Below are 17,507 nucleotides of genomic sequence, written 5' to 3'. Positions count from 1 at the left end.
GAACGAACCTGGGTTTGGCGGATGCCAGGAGAACGATACCTGCCCCAAAGCATGGTGCCAACTGGTGGAGGAGGAACAATGTCTGGGGCTGTTTTTCATGGTTCAGGCTAGGACCCTTAGCTCCAGTAAAAGGGAAATCTTAACGCTACAGCATACGATGACATTCTAGACGGTATTGTGCTTCCAACTTTGTGGCAACAGTTTGGGGAAAGCCCTTTCCTGTTTCAGCATGACAATGCCCCCATGAACAAAGCGAGGTCCGTACAGAAATGTTTTTTTGAGATCGGTGTGGAAGAACTTGACTGGCTTGCACAGGGCCCTGAACTCAACCCCATCGAACACCTTTGGGATGAATTGGAACGCCGACTGAGAGCGAGGCCTAATCACCCAACATCAGCGCCCAACCTCACTAATGCTTGTGTCTGAATGGAAGCAAGTCCCCGCAGCAATGTTCCAACATCAAGTGGAAAGCCTTCCCAGGAGGCTGTAATAGCAGCAAATGGGGGACCAACTCCATATTAACTCTCATGATTTTGGAGTGAGATGTTCGACGAGCAGGTGTCCACATGTCAAATGAGGTACTGGCAAATTACAGTATGAAGGAAATATGCTTTGAAATCTGTCAATTTTCCACTTGATCACATCCCTTTACTGGAATGACCGGTATAAACTAGCCCATACCTCCCCCAATTCAATGCTATTATATTTGTGGGATGTAGTGAACAAGTTCACACTTCAGGAGATTTGGGATGCATCCCGGTAGCCTAGCAGCTAGAGCATTGGGCCAGTAACCAAAAGGTGGCTGGTTCAAATATTATGGGTGTCTGTCCTGTTATAGCACCAATAATTACCAGCTAATAGTGTAAAACATTTTATATCCTGTGTTTGATGACAGATGTAAAATAATAATTCCACAACTGACAAAGGCAAATTATAATCTGTTAATGCTTCTTTATTGAAATATTGATTGAACATGCATAACTGGAAAACAAATAATAACAACGTACCATAGTGGTGTGCCTGAATCCCATTCCCAGCCTCGAGACTCATAGCATACATTGAAAAATGAACAGCTGTAGAAAAATCACCCACATAATAAAATATCTACATGGAAAAATGCATCCGCTCAGTACACTGCATCTTTGGATACAGGCAGTCATTCATTATGTCATAAAAGATCTACAGATATGTACAAACATCTACAAATATTTATCAGTACAAATATATATCTGCTCTGTACATTGTGTTTTTGGATACAGAATTCATCCATTATGTCCTTCGATCATTTCTCTCTCCCCACAGGATAAGGCCATGCACTGTTGATAGATTGATAAACATAAACATAGACAATCATTCAGGTCAAAGATACAGATACCCATATTTGATTAATGTCCCAAAAGAATGCAACTATTGATCAACATTAATATCAAAATACCTGGGTTAAAATAACTATTTAAAATCTTTAAAATACTTTTGTGTTTGATGTTGCCTGCCAATAGTGCCAGGTGGGAAGGGTTTGCACTCGACTATTCTATTGGTTCTATTGATAAATGAAAGTACAAATCAAGCCCAGCTAATGTATTTAAAATTACTTAAAAATAGTATTTGAACTCAGATCTGATATAGATTTTCTGGACCCAGTTTTTCCAAAAACATTTAATCCAGATCAAAATAATCCTGTGTTGTATTAAATTCTGATCCCCCTCCAGATGTGGTCCCTTTTTTATTTTGGGATGTCGTACTAAGACAAAATGAAAAATCCCATTAAATGCTACAAAAATATGTTATATGACATTAAGTCTAAATATTGTCTTCCTGTGTGTTTCCAAAATCGAATGGGGAAACCGGATTGAGACAGCACAGGATCATTGTGATCTGGATTAAATGTTTTTGAAAAACTGGGCCCTGAACATTTCAAAAGCACTAACCTCAGTGTCTCCAGTTTAAAGGTTGGGTCCTCCATTACAGCAGAGAGCAGTCTCAATCCAGAGTACCCAGGGTTATTGTTGTCCAGATTAATTTCTCTCAGGTGTGACGGGTTGGTCGACAGAGCTGAAGCCAGAGAAGAACATCCCCCATCTGTGACTCTACAGCGTGACATTCTGCAGAGAAAGTGAGAGAGGGAGGAGAAAGACCGAGAGAGCAAGGAGAGAGAAAACATGAAAAAACTGTCTGTAAACCCTAGTTACATTGCTCAGATAAGCAGACTCAAAACAGCAATTCTGTAATCAAGTATTATTACATAAAGGCATGTTAATTGACTTGACAGCAAGAGATGAATATTACATGTGCAATAGAATATAATGTACTGTATGGGTGTTCTCGCCACCAGAGGGAGAAAAGGCTTAGATAAAACACCCAGGTTTCCTCACACTCACACACACACATTGTGTGTTAGTGTTATGTGCACACGCTTGTGTATCTTACAGATGTTGCCTTCACTAGGGTTGCGGTAAATTCCAGGCAACTCAGGAAGTAAACCAAATCCCAAATGTTCCTAATTGAAAAACATTGCGAGAAAAGTATGATAGACATTCCTATGTACTTCCTGAATTGACCCCAACCCTGGCATACACCGAACCCAGCTCAGAAATCAGTGTGATTGAATGTGACTGAATAACCTCTGATTGAATGTCTCAGCCTAACATTATCTTCCAAAGTGTAGTCATTCTGATGTACCGTCTTTGTTGTGGTGCTAATTTATGTGATTCAAGTCAATGATACCATAGAATTGGAATTAGCCATAGTCTGAGGGTATATGTTAATTATATTTCTATGGAGCTTACCGGAGTGTCTTCACTTTACAGTGAGGACTCCCCAATCCAACACAGAGCAGTTCCACTCCTGAATTCTTCAGCTCGTTGCCACTCAGATCCAGCTCTCTCAGACTACAGCCTTTTGAGCTGAGAGCTGAGGCCAGGGCACCACAACATCTCGCAGTGAGATTGCAGTCCTTCAAGCTGAAGGAAATACCATTTTTGATTGGAATGTGTAAAAAAATCGCTTTATAGTTAAAACAACATATACCTTCTAATATAATGGTCACAATACGTACTGCAATGTCTCCAGATTACAATGTAGATTCTCCAGTACAGCAGAGAGCAGGTTTACTCCTGAATCTCCTAGACTATTCCGACTCATGTCCAGCTCTCTCAGGAATGAGGGATTTGTCTTGATTGCTGAAGACAAGAAGAAAATCCCGTTCGCTGTGACACCACAATCTGACAGCCTACAGAGAGAAGCATAAGACATATTTATCAATGCATCATAATCATCCAATAAGTAATAGTGTATCATTTGTAGATTCAATACGATCATCCAATATACTGTACATTGCAATAACATTTATTGATTAATATACATTGTTAAATAATATGAATCATCTGTCACCTTCAAGATTGTCTAACTTCTCCATTATCTAACTCAAGTTTAATCAATCAAAATGATTAACTTTGTGATAGTTCATTTTAGGACACGTACACTACATGACCAAAAGTATATGGAAACCTGCTCGTTGAACATCTAATTTCAAATTCATGGGCATTAATATGGAGTTGGTCCCTCATTTCCTGCTACAAGTCTCCACTCTTCTGGGAAGGCTTTCCATTAGATGTTGGAACATTGCTGCGGGGACTTGCTTCCATTCAGTCACAAGAGCATTAGTGAGGTCGGGCATTGATGTTGGTCCATTAGGCCTGGCTTGCATTCAGCGTTCCAATTCATCTCAAAGGTGTTCGATACGGTTGAGGTCAAGGCTCTGCGCAAGCCAGTCAAGTTCTTTCACACCAACCTCAACAAACCATTTCTGTATGGACCTCACTTTGTGCACGGGGTCACTGTCATGCTGAAACAGGAAAGGGCCTTCCCCAAACTGTTGCCACACAGTTGGAAGCACAGAATCATCTAGAATGTCATTGTAAGCTGTAGCATTATGAGGGCCCTTGCCCAACTATGAAAAACGGCCCCAGACCATTATTCCTCCTCCACCAAACTTTACAGTTGACACTATGCTTTGGAGCAGGTAGCGTTTCTCCTGGCATCTGCCAAACCCTGATTTGTCCATCTGACTTCCAGATGGTGAAGCGTGATTCATCACTCCAGAGAATGCATTTCCATTAGGCCAGAGTCCAATGCCGGTGCGCTTTACACCACTCCAGCAGAGGCTTGGCATTGCGCATGGTGATCTTAAGCTTGTATGCGGCTGATCGACCATGTAAACCCATTTCATGAAGCTTCCGACTAACAGTTATTGTGCTGCAGTTGCTTCCAGACGCTGTTTGGGACTTGGTAGTGAGTGTTGCAACCGAGGAAAAACTATTTTTACATGCTAAGTACTTCAGCGGACTCGTTCTGTGAGCTTGTGTGGCCTACCAATTCGCGGCTGATCCGTTGTTGCTCCTAGACGTTGCCACTTCACAATAACAGCACTTACAGTTGACTGGGGCAGCTCAAGCAGGGAAGAAATTTGATGAATTGACTTGTCAGAAAGGTGGCATCCTATGACGGTGCAAGTCATTGAGCGCTTCAGTAAGGCCATTCTACCGCCAATGTTTGTCTACGGAGATTGCATGGCTGTATGCTCGATTTTACACACCTGTCAGCAACAGGTGTGGCTGAAATAGCTTAATCCACTTATTTAAATGGGTGTCCACATACACTATATATACAAAAGTATCATGTATAATTTAGCTCTCTTACCTCAGTGTTGCCAGATTACAGTAGGTATTCCCCAGTCCAACAGAGAACAGCTTCACCCCCACATCGTGGAGTTTGTTGTTCCCCAGGTCTAGCTCTCTCAAACTTGAAGTGCTGGAGCTGAGAGCTGAAGCCAGCGCTTCACAGCATTTCTCAGTGAGGTTGCAATCATTCAACCTAGGGAGATAAAGAACAGATCATTTATTGTTTATTTGACCAAACCTCACAACACACACACCCAGAAGGGTGGAAACAGAACAGCATCAGCCGCAGAGCAGTGCTGCCGAATCAAATACAGTCTGCCGGTTCAGTCCCGACTTATTGCCCTGCTTAAACCAACCACCATGAGGACACAGTATTTACCTCAGTGTTTCCAGTGTACAGCGTTTATCCTCCAGTACAGAAGAGAGTAGTTTTACTCCTAAGTTACCAGGTTGGTTCTCACTTAGGTCCAGCTCTCTCAGGGGTGATGGTCTTGGCCTCAGGGCTAAAGCCATAGCCAGAGCAGCACAGCCTTCCACTGTGAATGTGCATTTTTTAAGCCTTTGGAGAGAAGTGACATTTTTTAAAGATTGGTAACATGAGGTGCATATTATTTCATATGCATTGTTATATAGTCTAGTTAATGTAAAATATGACCATAGTGTTGAATTGAAAATATCAATAACATAAAATATGATCTATGAAAACATTTCTCAAAGTGCTCAAAATAATGAGTTGTTTACAACAGTTTCTCAAGTTTGCACTGTGGATTCTTCAAAACAACTGTCAGCTGTTCTAATTCTGAGTCTCCTAAGTTATTCCCGCTCAGGTCCAGCTCTCTCAGGTGAGAGGGGTTTGACGCCACAGCTGAAGCCAGAGAAGCACAGCCTTCTTCTGTGATACTACAGTTTGACAGCCTACAGAAAGAAGGAATAACGCTGTCACTCTTCACTCAGAAATATGGAATACTGTGTAAAGAAAAGACTATTCAATTATTCACCTCAGCGTCTCAAGTTTACAGTGTGTATCCACCAGTACTGCAGAGAGCTTCTCCACTCCTGAGCCTCCAGGGCCATTCCTGCTTAGATCCAGCTCTCTCAGGTGTGAGGGGTTCGACGTCAGGGCTGAAGCCAGAGATGAACACCCTTCTTCTGAGACTCCACAGCCTGACATCCTGTGATGTTAGTTAATGTAAAAACATTCAACTCTTTGCCTCAAAAGATGATTCACATTTAGAAAATATTCAGTGTCATTGTGAATAAAAGTAAAGCATTGTAGTTTTACAAAAATCATTCATGTTAATTATGGAACATTTGGCTTGAAATGGGTCACCTAAATGGCCAGAAATATTACCCAGAAATGATATTTTGGGGGAGGAAGGGGCACACATAGCTACAACCATGAGCAAAAGCATATGTTAGCTAGGGCTGTGATGATACCAGTATCGCAATATTTCTTCTATGGCAAAAAATCAAACATGAAGCAGACCAAACTGTCTGGTCCTTTAAAAACCTGCGGAATAGCTTGGAAAATAAATAAATGTGACTCTGGATGACAACATAATGTGGTTTGTTTCCAACAATTAGGGCTGTTTTCCTAAAGAAGTTACATCTGCTTTGTATTTTGTTTCCTTGCCACGATACTGTCGTAATACTGGTATCACCCCGGCCCTAATGCTAGCCTATAACTGGTTTCATGAGTTTAAAGAAATCAATGATTGTTATATATGTTTATATGAACCACACAGGCAACACTCATGCCATAATTTGAGGAAATCAATTAGCAAGTAAACTTCAGATTTGATGAGGTAAAAATTCCCAGTTTACTTTAAGTGAATGCTGCTGCTTGTGTTTAGACAGGTGCATGCTGAACATGTCTTAATCCTGTATTAAGGTGTACTGTGGAAGGTGTACTGTCCTTAATGTTGCACATCAAATGGTCTTCTGTTTGTTTTCTCCACATGACAGAAGCATGTCTGTTCTACATGTCATATATCTATTTGGACTTTCTGAATACATTTTTATCAAATTAGTCAAATCTACTACAAAACACACAATGTTGAATGTGTGACAGTCTAAAAAGCATATTGACTTTCAAATTTCTGTTGATGTCTCCATAAGGAAGGGAAAGTAATGGTAACGTGGTAAAAAGGTGAAACTAAGCTAGGATTCTTACTCAGGTGTGCCTTCGCCGGGTCAATGGGAATCTACCTCCACAGTAAACTTTTTCTAATGCAATTGTTTTTGCTTAATTCCACTGATCAGAATACTCACCTCAGTTTCTGCAGTTTACATTGTGGATCTTTGAGTACAGTAGAGAGATTTTTTACACCGGAGTCTCCTAGATTATTTCCACTCAGGTCCAGTTCTCTTGGGTGTGATGGGTTTAACCTCAGTGCTAAAGCCAGAGAAGCACAGCCTTCCTCTGTGATATTACACTGAGACAGTCTGAAGAGAGACATTCTACAATTAAATGGCATACACTTACTATAGGGATGTGCACTAAATGGTAGTACAAATCAAATCACAACTCATTGTTGGCCGTAAATACAGTTATCTAGCATTTAAAATCTAATTTCACGCTCAGAAGATTGTCTTACTTCAGTGTATCTAGTTTATTGAGTGGATTCCCCAGTCCAGCACAGAGTGTTTTCACTCCTGAGTCCTGCAGGTCATTGTTTCCTAGGTCCAGCTGTCTCAGACTAGAGAACTTTGAGCTGAGAGCTGAGGCCAGTGCTTCACAGCATCTCCAGGTAAGTTTACATCCATTGAGTCTGGGAAAATATATTGTCAAATGCAATGAGTTATCAGACGACATCTTCTGTCTCCAAAACTTCCTTCACAGAGCGAAAAATATTGCACAAATGAACCATGGCATTTTAGAACGGGTAACATGGTGGTTACTTATAGAAATGAATTATCTTCACTTGAATAGATCAGTAGTATGATTTTGTCCAGGGACTACGAAATTCAATTACCATCAATTAATAGAATATTGATTTGCTAACTTTCAGTACATCGATTTGACCAAATACTCACAGAGCGGTTCTAGAAGCTTTGACCACTGGCAGCAGCCTCAGAAGACACTCATCCGATCTGATGTATTTCTTCAGGTCAAACACTTCCAGCTCGTCCGTGGAAGTCAGCAACACAAAGACCAGAGCGGACCACTGTGCAGATGAGAGTCTGGCAAACAAGGAACTTCCAGACCTTATGTAGCTTTGGATTTCCTCCTGTAAGGAATGGTCATTCAGCTCATTCAGACAGTGGAACAGATTGATGCAACACTCTGGAGAGGGCTTTTCCTTGATCTTCATCTTAATATACATGGCTGTTTTCTCATTGGTCTGTGAGCTGCCTGTTTTTTCTATCAGTAAACCTTGTAAGATATCTTGATTGCTCTTCAGCGAGAGGCCGAGAAGGAAGCGGAGGAAAAGGTCTAGGTGCCCATTCTCACTTTGAACGGCCTTATCTACTGCACTTAAGTAGATGTCTTTGCCTTTGGAGCAGTGTTGTTCTTCTAGCATTGGATTTTCATTGCTGGTTTTGAATGAGATGAAAACATACACAGCAGCAAGAAACTCCTGGATGCTCAGATGCACAAATTGGTACGTCTTGCTCTCGTACAGTCCAAACTCTGTATTGAACATCTCTGAACAAACCCTTGAAAAAATGGACCCCTCTCTGACATCAATGCCACACTCTGTCAGATCCTCTTCAAAGAAGGTCCGATGGTCTTTTTCCAGTTGCTGATAGGCCAGTTTCCCCAGTGACATGATGCTCGCTTTATACCAGAGTGGATCTTGTTCATTTTCTCCAGGGTACTTTCGTTTCCTTAGCATTCTCTGGATGTTCAGGAAGTGCGTGTACATTTGGGTCAGGGTTTTGGGGATCTCTCCACTTTCCATTTTGTTCATTCTCTCCAGGACAGTGGCTAAAATCCAGCAGAACAAAGGTATGTGACACATGATGTAGAGGCTCCGTATTGACTTAATGTGTTTGATGATTCTGTTGGCCAGTTTCTGATCACTGAATCTCCTTCTGAAAAACTCTTCCTTCTGTGGGTCATTGAACCCTCGTACCTCTGTCACTCTGTCAACAAACTCAGGGGGGATGCGATTGGCTGCGGCTGATTGGGAGGTTATCCAGATGCGAGCAGATGGGAGCAGATTCCCCTTGATGAGGTTAGTCAGCAGCACCTGCAATGAAGTTGACTCTGTGATGTCACTCAAGATCTTGTTGTTCTGGAAGTCTAGAGGAAGTCGACACTCATCTAGACCATCGAAGATAAATAACACTTTGTGTTCATTGTTGTTAAGGATTCCTGCTTCTTTTGTCTGAAGAAAAGGATGAAGAATGTCCATCAAACTTTTATTCTCCCTCATCAAATTTAGATCCCGAAAAAAAAGTGGAAAGATGAATTTTATATCCTGATTTGCTTTTCCTTCAACCCAGTCCAAAACAAACTTTTGCAAAGAGACCGACTTTCCAATGCCAGCGATTCCTTTTGTCAGCACAGTTCTGATCGGTTTGTCTTTCCCAACTATGGCTCTGAAGATGTCGTTGGATAGGATTGAAGTTTCTTGTAAAGCTGTTTTTTCAAATGGTCTTACCTCATGCTCATTATTGACCTCTCCACTTTCCCCCTCTGTTATATAAACCGCTGTGTAGATGTCATTAAGCAGTTTGGAGTTTCCATGCTGAGCTAAACCCTCCTGAATAGTACTGATCTTACTGTTAATCTTCAGATAGTCTTTTAGTTTTTGATGGCAGTCTTCAACATGTATATCTGAAAGAAACAAAATGACAGAAAAATACATCAAAACATGAAGACGATAGATTTGATTGTTAACAGAAATCTATGCTCAGTAGCTTGTGTGTGCCCTTTTATTCAAAGGGCTGTGACATCCACCAAAAATATAGAAAGATTCACACTTAGTGTCAGATTTGCATGTAAAGTTAAAAGTAATTACTGTATTTAAAAAATAACTAAAAAACATTACTTAGATGGTCTGTAGAGGGTGTTATTACCTTCAGAATTAGGAAAAGTATCTTCATAATCTGGAACGAGAAAAAGCGAGAGAGAGAGAGAGAGAGAGAGAGAGAGAGGCGAAGGGAGAGAGCGACAAAAAGATCTGGGATGTGTGTAAAATGTCCCAACACCAGATAGTAAGTTGTACTTTATGTATTCAATTTAATGAGTCAGAAGTTTGAGGTAACTTACCACCACCCTTCGAGCCCACACTGATGTAATAATTAATGTCTCTTATTTGGCTGCCAGAGATTGTGGGTGATATGACATTGCTGCCATCCTGAGCGGTGTTGGTGGACTGGAAAGAAGTTCCTTGTGTAGGTATGGAGAGATCTGGCCTCTTCACAGGGCCAGCCTCCTGGCGTTCTGAGAGAGAGGAGTCAGACAGGGAAAATAGAGAGATGCATCTATATATAGGAGCAAAACAAATTCCAGACTTGTTTCCATTTTAACCAGTCCTGTCCTCTGTATAACACAACGTTTATTTAACTAGTAGCTTATTCTACAGTTATGGCCTGTATAAGGGTTGAACAATTCTAGTTAATTACCTTTGGAATCCATAGATACAATCTCAGCTGGGCTGGAATGGACAGACAAGGACTAACCTGGAAAACAGAGAAAAAGCAAGAAAGAGATGTAAATGTTTTGGCTACTAGCTTAGGTGAACATTCATTTCATGTTCCAAATGCAGGTTGACGTTTATGCTTAGCCAACACTTCAAGATGGCGGACTGAAAACAACTATGTAGACCCCCTCATGATAAAAACGAAATATTCAATATCGGTAAATTAGACTAAATATTAGCGCTACACAATCTGGTGAGAAATAACCTTCAATCTGGATAACAACACAAAACAAATCATGAGACTAGAGAAATCCATCGATAAAATATTACGAAAACAAGCAACACCCAAACATAACGGAGAGTAAAAGGGGAACATATTTCAAAACGAAAACGTGACTCTTCTACAGACACAGACGATTTCATCTTTTCACCACCGTGAAGTTCGAACCAGATCTGTTAAAAATCAATAAATGACAAACTGCGCAAACTTGAACTAGTCAGTAAGGATATAAAAGAGTTGAAGGCAAGTCTCAAGATGAGTGACGAAACAGCTGCGACATTGGAGAAAGACAAACAAGCTAACAGGGACAGTCAATAAGATTAAAACTTAAGTTAATGAACTTAAAATGGAGAACATCGTTCTGAGAGAAGCCTTACTTGACATACAGACTAGATCCATGAGAGAAAAACTGGCAGACCGAGGTAATGAAGGTTGGATATTCGTCTGTAGTTTTCCTTACGTCCACCAACAGCAGTTAGGGATGCCAACAAAGTGACAAATCAACATTACTCCTAAAACGTTCAAAACTGGTTGTAGCTAACCCGATGGCAAAGACACACATTGCACACACTTGTTTTGTCTATTTACATCTTGCACTATTTTAAATTATATATTTACATTTTTGAATATCAATAGCTCACTGGTCATGTGACCTAATGACTTCAAAACAAGGTTCAGAATTCTTCTGTGGGCCTACACATTGCACACCAATGTTTGTCCATTTTCATCTCTCGATTTTACATGAATTTTTCAAACGTTAAAATTTCAATAGCTCCTTGGTCATGTGACCTACTGACTTCAAACAAGGTTCAGAATGTCCACTCATTGGGCCTACGCATAAGACATATTTTTCCAACATCATGACACTTATTTGGAGTCTGTGGCTCAAGTGGTTTGAAAGCGCGAATATCCTTTGAATATACAATTTTAAACTGTCTTTACCACAGTTACAGCTATCCAAGAGAAAGAAGAAGTTCCTGAATGTGTAGTTTGACAGTTCCTCCTTACAGCGCTTCAGATCCCACGCGAAGCTATCGACAAAATCGAACTCGAACGTGGTACACTGCTTCGGACAGATAAACAACCTTGTATATGATGAATCACTATAATTGTTTGCTAAAATAATAATTGCTTGTGTAGATAATACTTTGATAACCATACCTATGCTTGAAGGCCGTAACAGGCCTCTATATCTAATGCTTCAGCACTTAGCAACGAAGGGCATAACCAAACGGAGACTACTAATATGTTTGCTATAATGTTGCTGTAACTGTTTTGGGTGCGCCTCTGCAAATGTTTCCACACATAGTCACGAAAACAGGAAGAGGGCCAAACCACAAGACTGGAGAAGCTGCATCTCGTGAGGACATAACTGCTGATGACAGGAACACACACACACACACACACTAACTGCCGAGGACACACAGATAAGACATACACCCACACATTGGGAGGAAGAGACACAGCCTTGACTTGCAGACACAAGCACACACACCCCACCCAGATACATTCACATTTAGAACCACACACCCAGCATTAAGCCTCAAGGGATCTTTTAGAACCACACACCCAGCATTAAGCCTCAAGGGATCTTGGGCGTATCTGCTTTTTGACACATGCAAACTATTGAGCAACACAAAACAGACATTAAGCAGGAACATTCTGAGACAATGGCAACAACAACCTTGGACCAATAAGGAGAGACAAGGCCCGGGTTTGGACCAATCCGAGGACCAGACCTTCCAGAATCAACCTACTTTCTGTACTGTATAAAACATGTATGCTGTCTAAATTAGGGGCTCTCTTTTTCTGACTCCCTCTGAGTTCGAGGAACAGAGCCCGTATACGCTGTACACAATACTTTTACTCTGAATAAACTGCAGATTGTTAAACTTTAGCTCCTCGTCTGAACTGATCCTTGACCGACTCGCTCACCTAAGTATCTCACCTTTTATCAACACTTGCCATAATGTAATTTTGATAATGGCGAGACTGGTGAGAGGTAAAAATCCTTTGCATAAACTACAAATATGAATAGCTAATTATGGAAAATAAGATAAACATGATTTTTTAAATAAATATATATATATATATATATATATAATACAAATCGAGGTGAGGGCGATTGTTAGTTGAGAATTATCTGTTAATTGAATGATTAGAATATTCCGTCCTGAAACATATAATTGTATGGAATTGATTAGAATGTATAAAATCATAGTCAATAAATGTGTAGTCCTAGTCAGAATTAGGGTAAAACAATATGTCTTCATGGTATTTTAAACACAGACTGTCTGAGCTTGGTGCCGACCTGACTAGCGATATGACAGACAAAATTAGAAAAAAAAATCCAGAAAATCACATTGTAGGATTTTTAATGAATTTATTTGCAAATTATGGTGGAAAATAAGTTGCTTTTTTTTCATTTAATCAATTTGGATTATTTTGTCCATTGCATGACATTCAAATAAAAATACAATTAAATTACAGGTTGTAAAGCTACAAAATAGGAAAAATGCCAAGGTGGATGAATACATTTGCAAGGCACTGTAGGATCAGCCATGTATCATATGCAGAGGCCATAAGACACATTGGTAGAACTACAGTGAGGACTGATGGAGTATACATGGATGTACCTGTAGTAAGTGGACCTACTGTCTGGGCTGGTGCTTCTGATGGTCCTGGCATGGTTTAGAGGCCTGTTCAGAAATCTTGTGTACTCATGAATGTGTGGTGTCTAAGGACACTTGGTAAGATTATCAATATGACCCGGGTTGTGGAAAGCAGAAATACCAGGTTGAAGGTTATTGTGAAGACGGCAAGAGAGATATTGGGGGTAACACATGTTACTGTTGAAATGGTTGTTAACATGCTGAGCAATTCTAAGGGTGGAGTGTTTCAGCATGATATAGATAAGGTTTAATGGGGTTAGGGAGGGTTTTTTGGAGAGTGGGGAGGGTGTGGTAGAAGTTAAGGATTTATTTATTTATAATTTCATTTTCATGGTCGTACAAAATTGGGCAGATCACGATTGAACCTACATTCCAGCACAGTAGTTGGCGGCATGCAGTTTAAACGTTTGTTTGAAGACCATCGTGATATCACAGAAGAAACACAACAGATAGGACAATGAGACATATTTCACCGGAGTAGACAAGGTTTTGTAGACTTTACCATATCCCAAAGTTGATTTTTTTTTTGCATCGTTTAGAAAGAGTGCAAAGGCAAATTGAGATATTGTACATGCGCTATTTACAAAGTAGGCATCCCCTATGGAAATATGCAAATATGTGCTAAAATGCACCAATAGGATCTCGCTAGCTCGTGCTTGGCTCTGCCCACCTCCTGGATTGTTCTACCCAGCATGGCTAATTTGTTCCCATTTGAAAATGACAGGCTGTGGTCTATCTTGGTTTAGTTATACAAATCTTCACTTCTTTAACTTGGCAAGTCAGTTAAGAACAAGTTCTTATTTACAATGGCGGCCTACACCCGCTGGGCCAATTGTGCGCCGTCCTATGGGATCCCAATCACGGCCGGTTGTGATACAGCCTGGATTTGAACCAGGGTGTCTGTAGTGACGCTTCTAGCATTGAGATGCAGTGCCTTAGACTGCTGCTCCATGCGGGATGGAGAGAAATTTAAGTGAGAATGCAGAAGGGCTTGGCTAGTGTATATAAAAGCTTCAGTACAGAAACTACCTGGATAAATTATATTATTATCAAATTATTCAGCCAGGTCTCTGAGATAACCAGGTCTGGGCTAGTGTCATGCACCCAGACATCCATAATGTCCAGTTTAGACATCAGCCTTCGCACATTTATATGCAAGTTTTACCTACCTTACCTTTGTCTGTACACTATTATTATTATTGAATCGATGCTATCGTGCACAGAAACCTGCTGCTTTTACTCTCTGTTCCGAACGTGCTTGATGGCCAGTTCGTATAGACTTTAGCTGTACCCTTATCCTACTTCTCCTCTGGTGATGTAGAGGTTAATCCAGGTCCTGCAGTGCCTAGCTCCACTCCCACACCCCAGGTGCTCTCATTTGTTGACTTCTGTAACCGTAAAAGCCTTGGTTTCATGTTAACATTAGAAGTCTACTCCCTAAGTTTGTTTTACTCACTGCTTTAGCACACTCTTCCAACCCGGATGTCTTAGCTGTGTCTGAATCCTGGCTTAGGAAAACCACCAAAAACCCTGAAATCTCCATCCCTAACTAACTATAACACTTTCCGCCAAGATAGAACTGCCAAAGGGGGCAGTGTTACAATCTACTGCAAAGATAGCCTGCAGAGTTCTGTATTACTATCCAAGTCTGTACCCAAACAATTCGAGCTTCTACTGCTAAAAATTCACCTTTCCAGAAACAAGTCTCTCACGGTTGTCGCATGCTATAGACCACCCTCTGCCCCCGACACCATATGTGAATTGATTGCCCCCCCCATCTATCTTCAGAGCTCGTGCTGCTAGGTGACCTAAACTGGGACATGCTTAACACCCCAGCCATCCTACAATCTAAGATCGATGCCCCCAATCTCACACAAATTATCAATGAACTTACCAGGTACAAACCCAAATCTGTAAACACAGGCACCCTCATAGATATCATCCTAACTAACTCGCCCTCCAAATACACCTCTGCTGTTTTCAATCAAAGATCTCAGCGATCACTGCCTCATTGCCTGCATCCGTAATGGGTCTGCGACCAAACAACCACCCCTCATCACTGTCAAACGCTCCCTAAAAAACCTTCTGCGAGCAGGCCTTTCTAATGGACCTGGCCGGGGTATCCTGGAATTACATTGACCTCATCCGGTCAGTAGAGGATGCCTGGTTATTCTTTAAAAGTGCCTTCCTCACAGTCTTAAATAAGCATGCCCCATTCAAAAAATGTAGAACCAGCAGCCCACTGCTCTGAGGCTAGGAAACACTGTTACCACCAATAAATTCACCATAATTGAGAATGTCTTTTTTTGTTGTTGAATTTTTACCCCTTTTTCATGGTATCCAATTGTTAGTAGCTACTATCTTGTCTCATCGCTACAACTCCGTACGGGCTCGGGAGAGACGAAGGTTGAAAGTCATGCGCCCTCCGATACACAACCCAACCAAGCCGCACTGCTTCTTAACACAGCGTGCATCCAACCCGGGAGCCAGCCACACCAATGTGTCGGAGGAAACACAGTGCACCTGGCAACCTTGGTTAGCGCGCACTGCGCCCGGTCCGCCACAGGAGTCGCTGGTGCGCGATGAGACAAGGATATCCCTACCGGCCAAGCCCTCCCTAACCCGGACGACGCTAGGCCAATTGTGCATCGCCCCACGGACCTCACAGTCGTGGCCGGTTACGACAGAGCCTGGGCACGAACCCATAGTTGAGAATTTCAATAACCATTTCTCTACGGCTGGCCATGCTTTCCACCTGGCTACCCCTACCCCGGTCAACTGCCTGGAACCCTCCACAGAAAACTGCCAAAGCCCCCACTATTTCTCCTTCACCCAAATCCAGATAGCTGATGTTCTGAAAGAGCTGTAAAATCTGGACCCCTACAAATGAGCCGGGCTAGACAATCTGGACTCTCACTTTCTAAAATTATCTGCCAAAATTGTTGCAACCCCTATTACTAGCCTGTTCAACCTCTCTTTTGTATCGTCTGAGATTCCCAAAGATTGGAAAGCTGCCGCCGTCATCCCCCTTTTCAAAGGGGGCAACACTCTAGACCCAAACTGCAACAGACATATCTATCCTACCCTGCCTTTCTAAAGTTCTTCGAAAGCCAAGTTAACAAACAGATTACCAACCATTTCGAATCCCACCGTACCTTCTCCGCTATGCAATCTGGTTTCAGAGCTGGCCATGGATGCACCTCAGCCACGCTCAAGGTCCTAAACGACATCATAACCACCATCGATAAGAGACATTACTGTGCAGCCGTATTCATCGACCTGGCCAAGGCTTTCGACTCTGTCAATCACCACATTCTTATTGGCAGACTCGACAGCCTTGGTTTCTCAAATGATTGCCACGCCTGGATTACCAACTACTTCTCTGATAGAATTCAGCATGTCAAATCGGAGGGCATGTTGTTCGGACCTCTGGCAGTCTCTATGGGGATGCCACAGGGTTCTCGGGCTGACTCTCTTCTCTGTATACATCAATGATGTCGCTCTTGCTGCTGGAGAGTTTGTTTTGATATTTTAACCTGCGTGTCGTGATCGTGTTTGGTGTGGGGGGGGCAAAATAAATGTATGCACGATAGCACACGCGCGCAGCTAGCTAACTCAGTTAACATTAAGTGGTAGTCACAGTTGATACATTGAATGTCCAGACAGTCCTCATTGTTCCAGAATAGAGCAAAATAAACACAGCTGCAGACAATTGTGTTGTTGAAAATCCAGTGTCTGCGTTAAAACTAACAGATTTATATTTTTTATTTTACCAGGCAAGTCAGTTAAGAACAAATTCTTATTTTCAATGAAGGCCTAGGAACAGTGGGTTAACTGCCTGTTCAGGGGTAGAACGACAGATTTGTACCTTGTCAGCTCGGGGGTTTGAACTTGCAACCTTGCGGTTACTAGTCCAACGCTCTAACCACTAGGCTACCCTGCCGCCCCACATGACGATACTCATTCAGTTTTTTGATGATTTCTAATTCTAAACTAGCTATAATACTAATTTAACTGTAACACAACCTTGAGTGAATCACAGGCAGATTTGATCAAGTCTGCTGCAAATTTTCTCTAAAGACGTTGAATATTTCAGTATTTTCCATCTTCCTTTGCTCTTCTAGTGCACAGAGTCCCAGGAAAATTGGAAGGTCTGAAGAAACTGGAACCCAGTACGTATACTAAGAAGAATGTGTCAATCACCTGCTTTACTCATTCATTGTGCTTTTCTCTGAACAGTTAAAGAATATATTGACTATAACAAAGAATTTCCTTTTGCTGT

The 17,507-nt window shown here is 41.5% G+C and overlaps 1 protein-coding gene across 5 annotated transcripts; it reads right to left on the bottom strand.

Moving 5' to 3' along the window:
* Positions 1–931: 931 nt before the first annotated feature.
* On the bottom strand, positions 932–16,400 carry LOC123990594 (NACHT, LRR and PYD domains-containing protein 3-like). Of its 5 annotated transcripts, none has more exons than XM_046291222.1 (15): positions 16,381–16,400; positions 10,257–10,313; positions 9,901–10,074; positions 9,708–9,737; positions 7,716–9,465; positions 7,277–7,450; positions 6,951–7,124; positions 5,678–5,851; positions 5,421–5,594; positions 5,059–5,238; positions 4,699–4,872; positions 3,056–3,229; positions 2,787–2,960; positions 1,929–2,102; positions 932–1,316 (listed from the first exon to the last, which is right to left on the bottom strand). In XM_046291222.1, exons 2-15 carry the CDS (start codon positions 10,267–10,269, stop codon positions 1,283–1,285), a joined length of 3,573 nt encoding a protein of 1,190 aa, XP_046147178.1. In that variant the 5' UTR covers positions 10,270–10,313; positions 16,381–16,400; the 3' UTR covers positions 932–1,282. The 5 variants fall into 5 exon arrangements, with proteins under 5 accessions (XP_046147178.1, XP_046147179.1, XP_046147177.1 ...); XM_046291223.1 differs by lacking the exon at positions 16,381–16,400 and adding an exon at positions 11,715–11,734; XM_046291221.1 differs by lacking the exon at positions 16,381–16,400 and adding an exon at positions 11,496–11,594.
* Between the last annotated feature and the right edge of the window lie 1,107 nt (positions 16,401–17,507).

This window comes from Oncorhynchus gorbuscha, linkage group LG12, assembly GCF_021184085.1.
Source record: "Oncorhynchus gorbuscha isolate QuinsamMale2020 ecotype Even-year linkage group LG12, OgorEven_v1.0, whole genome shotgun sequence".
NCBI classification, from domain to species: Eukaryota; Metazoa; Chordata; class Actinopteri; order Salmoniformes; family Salmonidae; genus Oncorhynchus; species Oncorhynchus gorbuscha.
The sequence above is the reverse complement of the archived record's forward strand: the minus strand, read 5'-3'. Positions and strand labels throughout refer to the sequence as shown.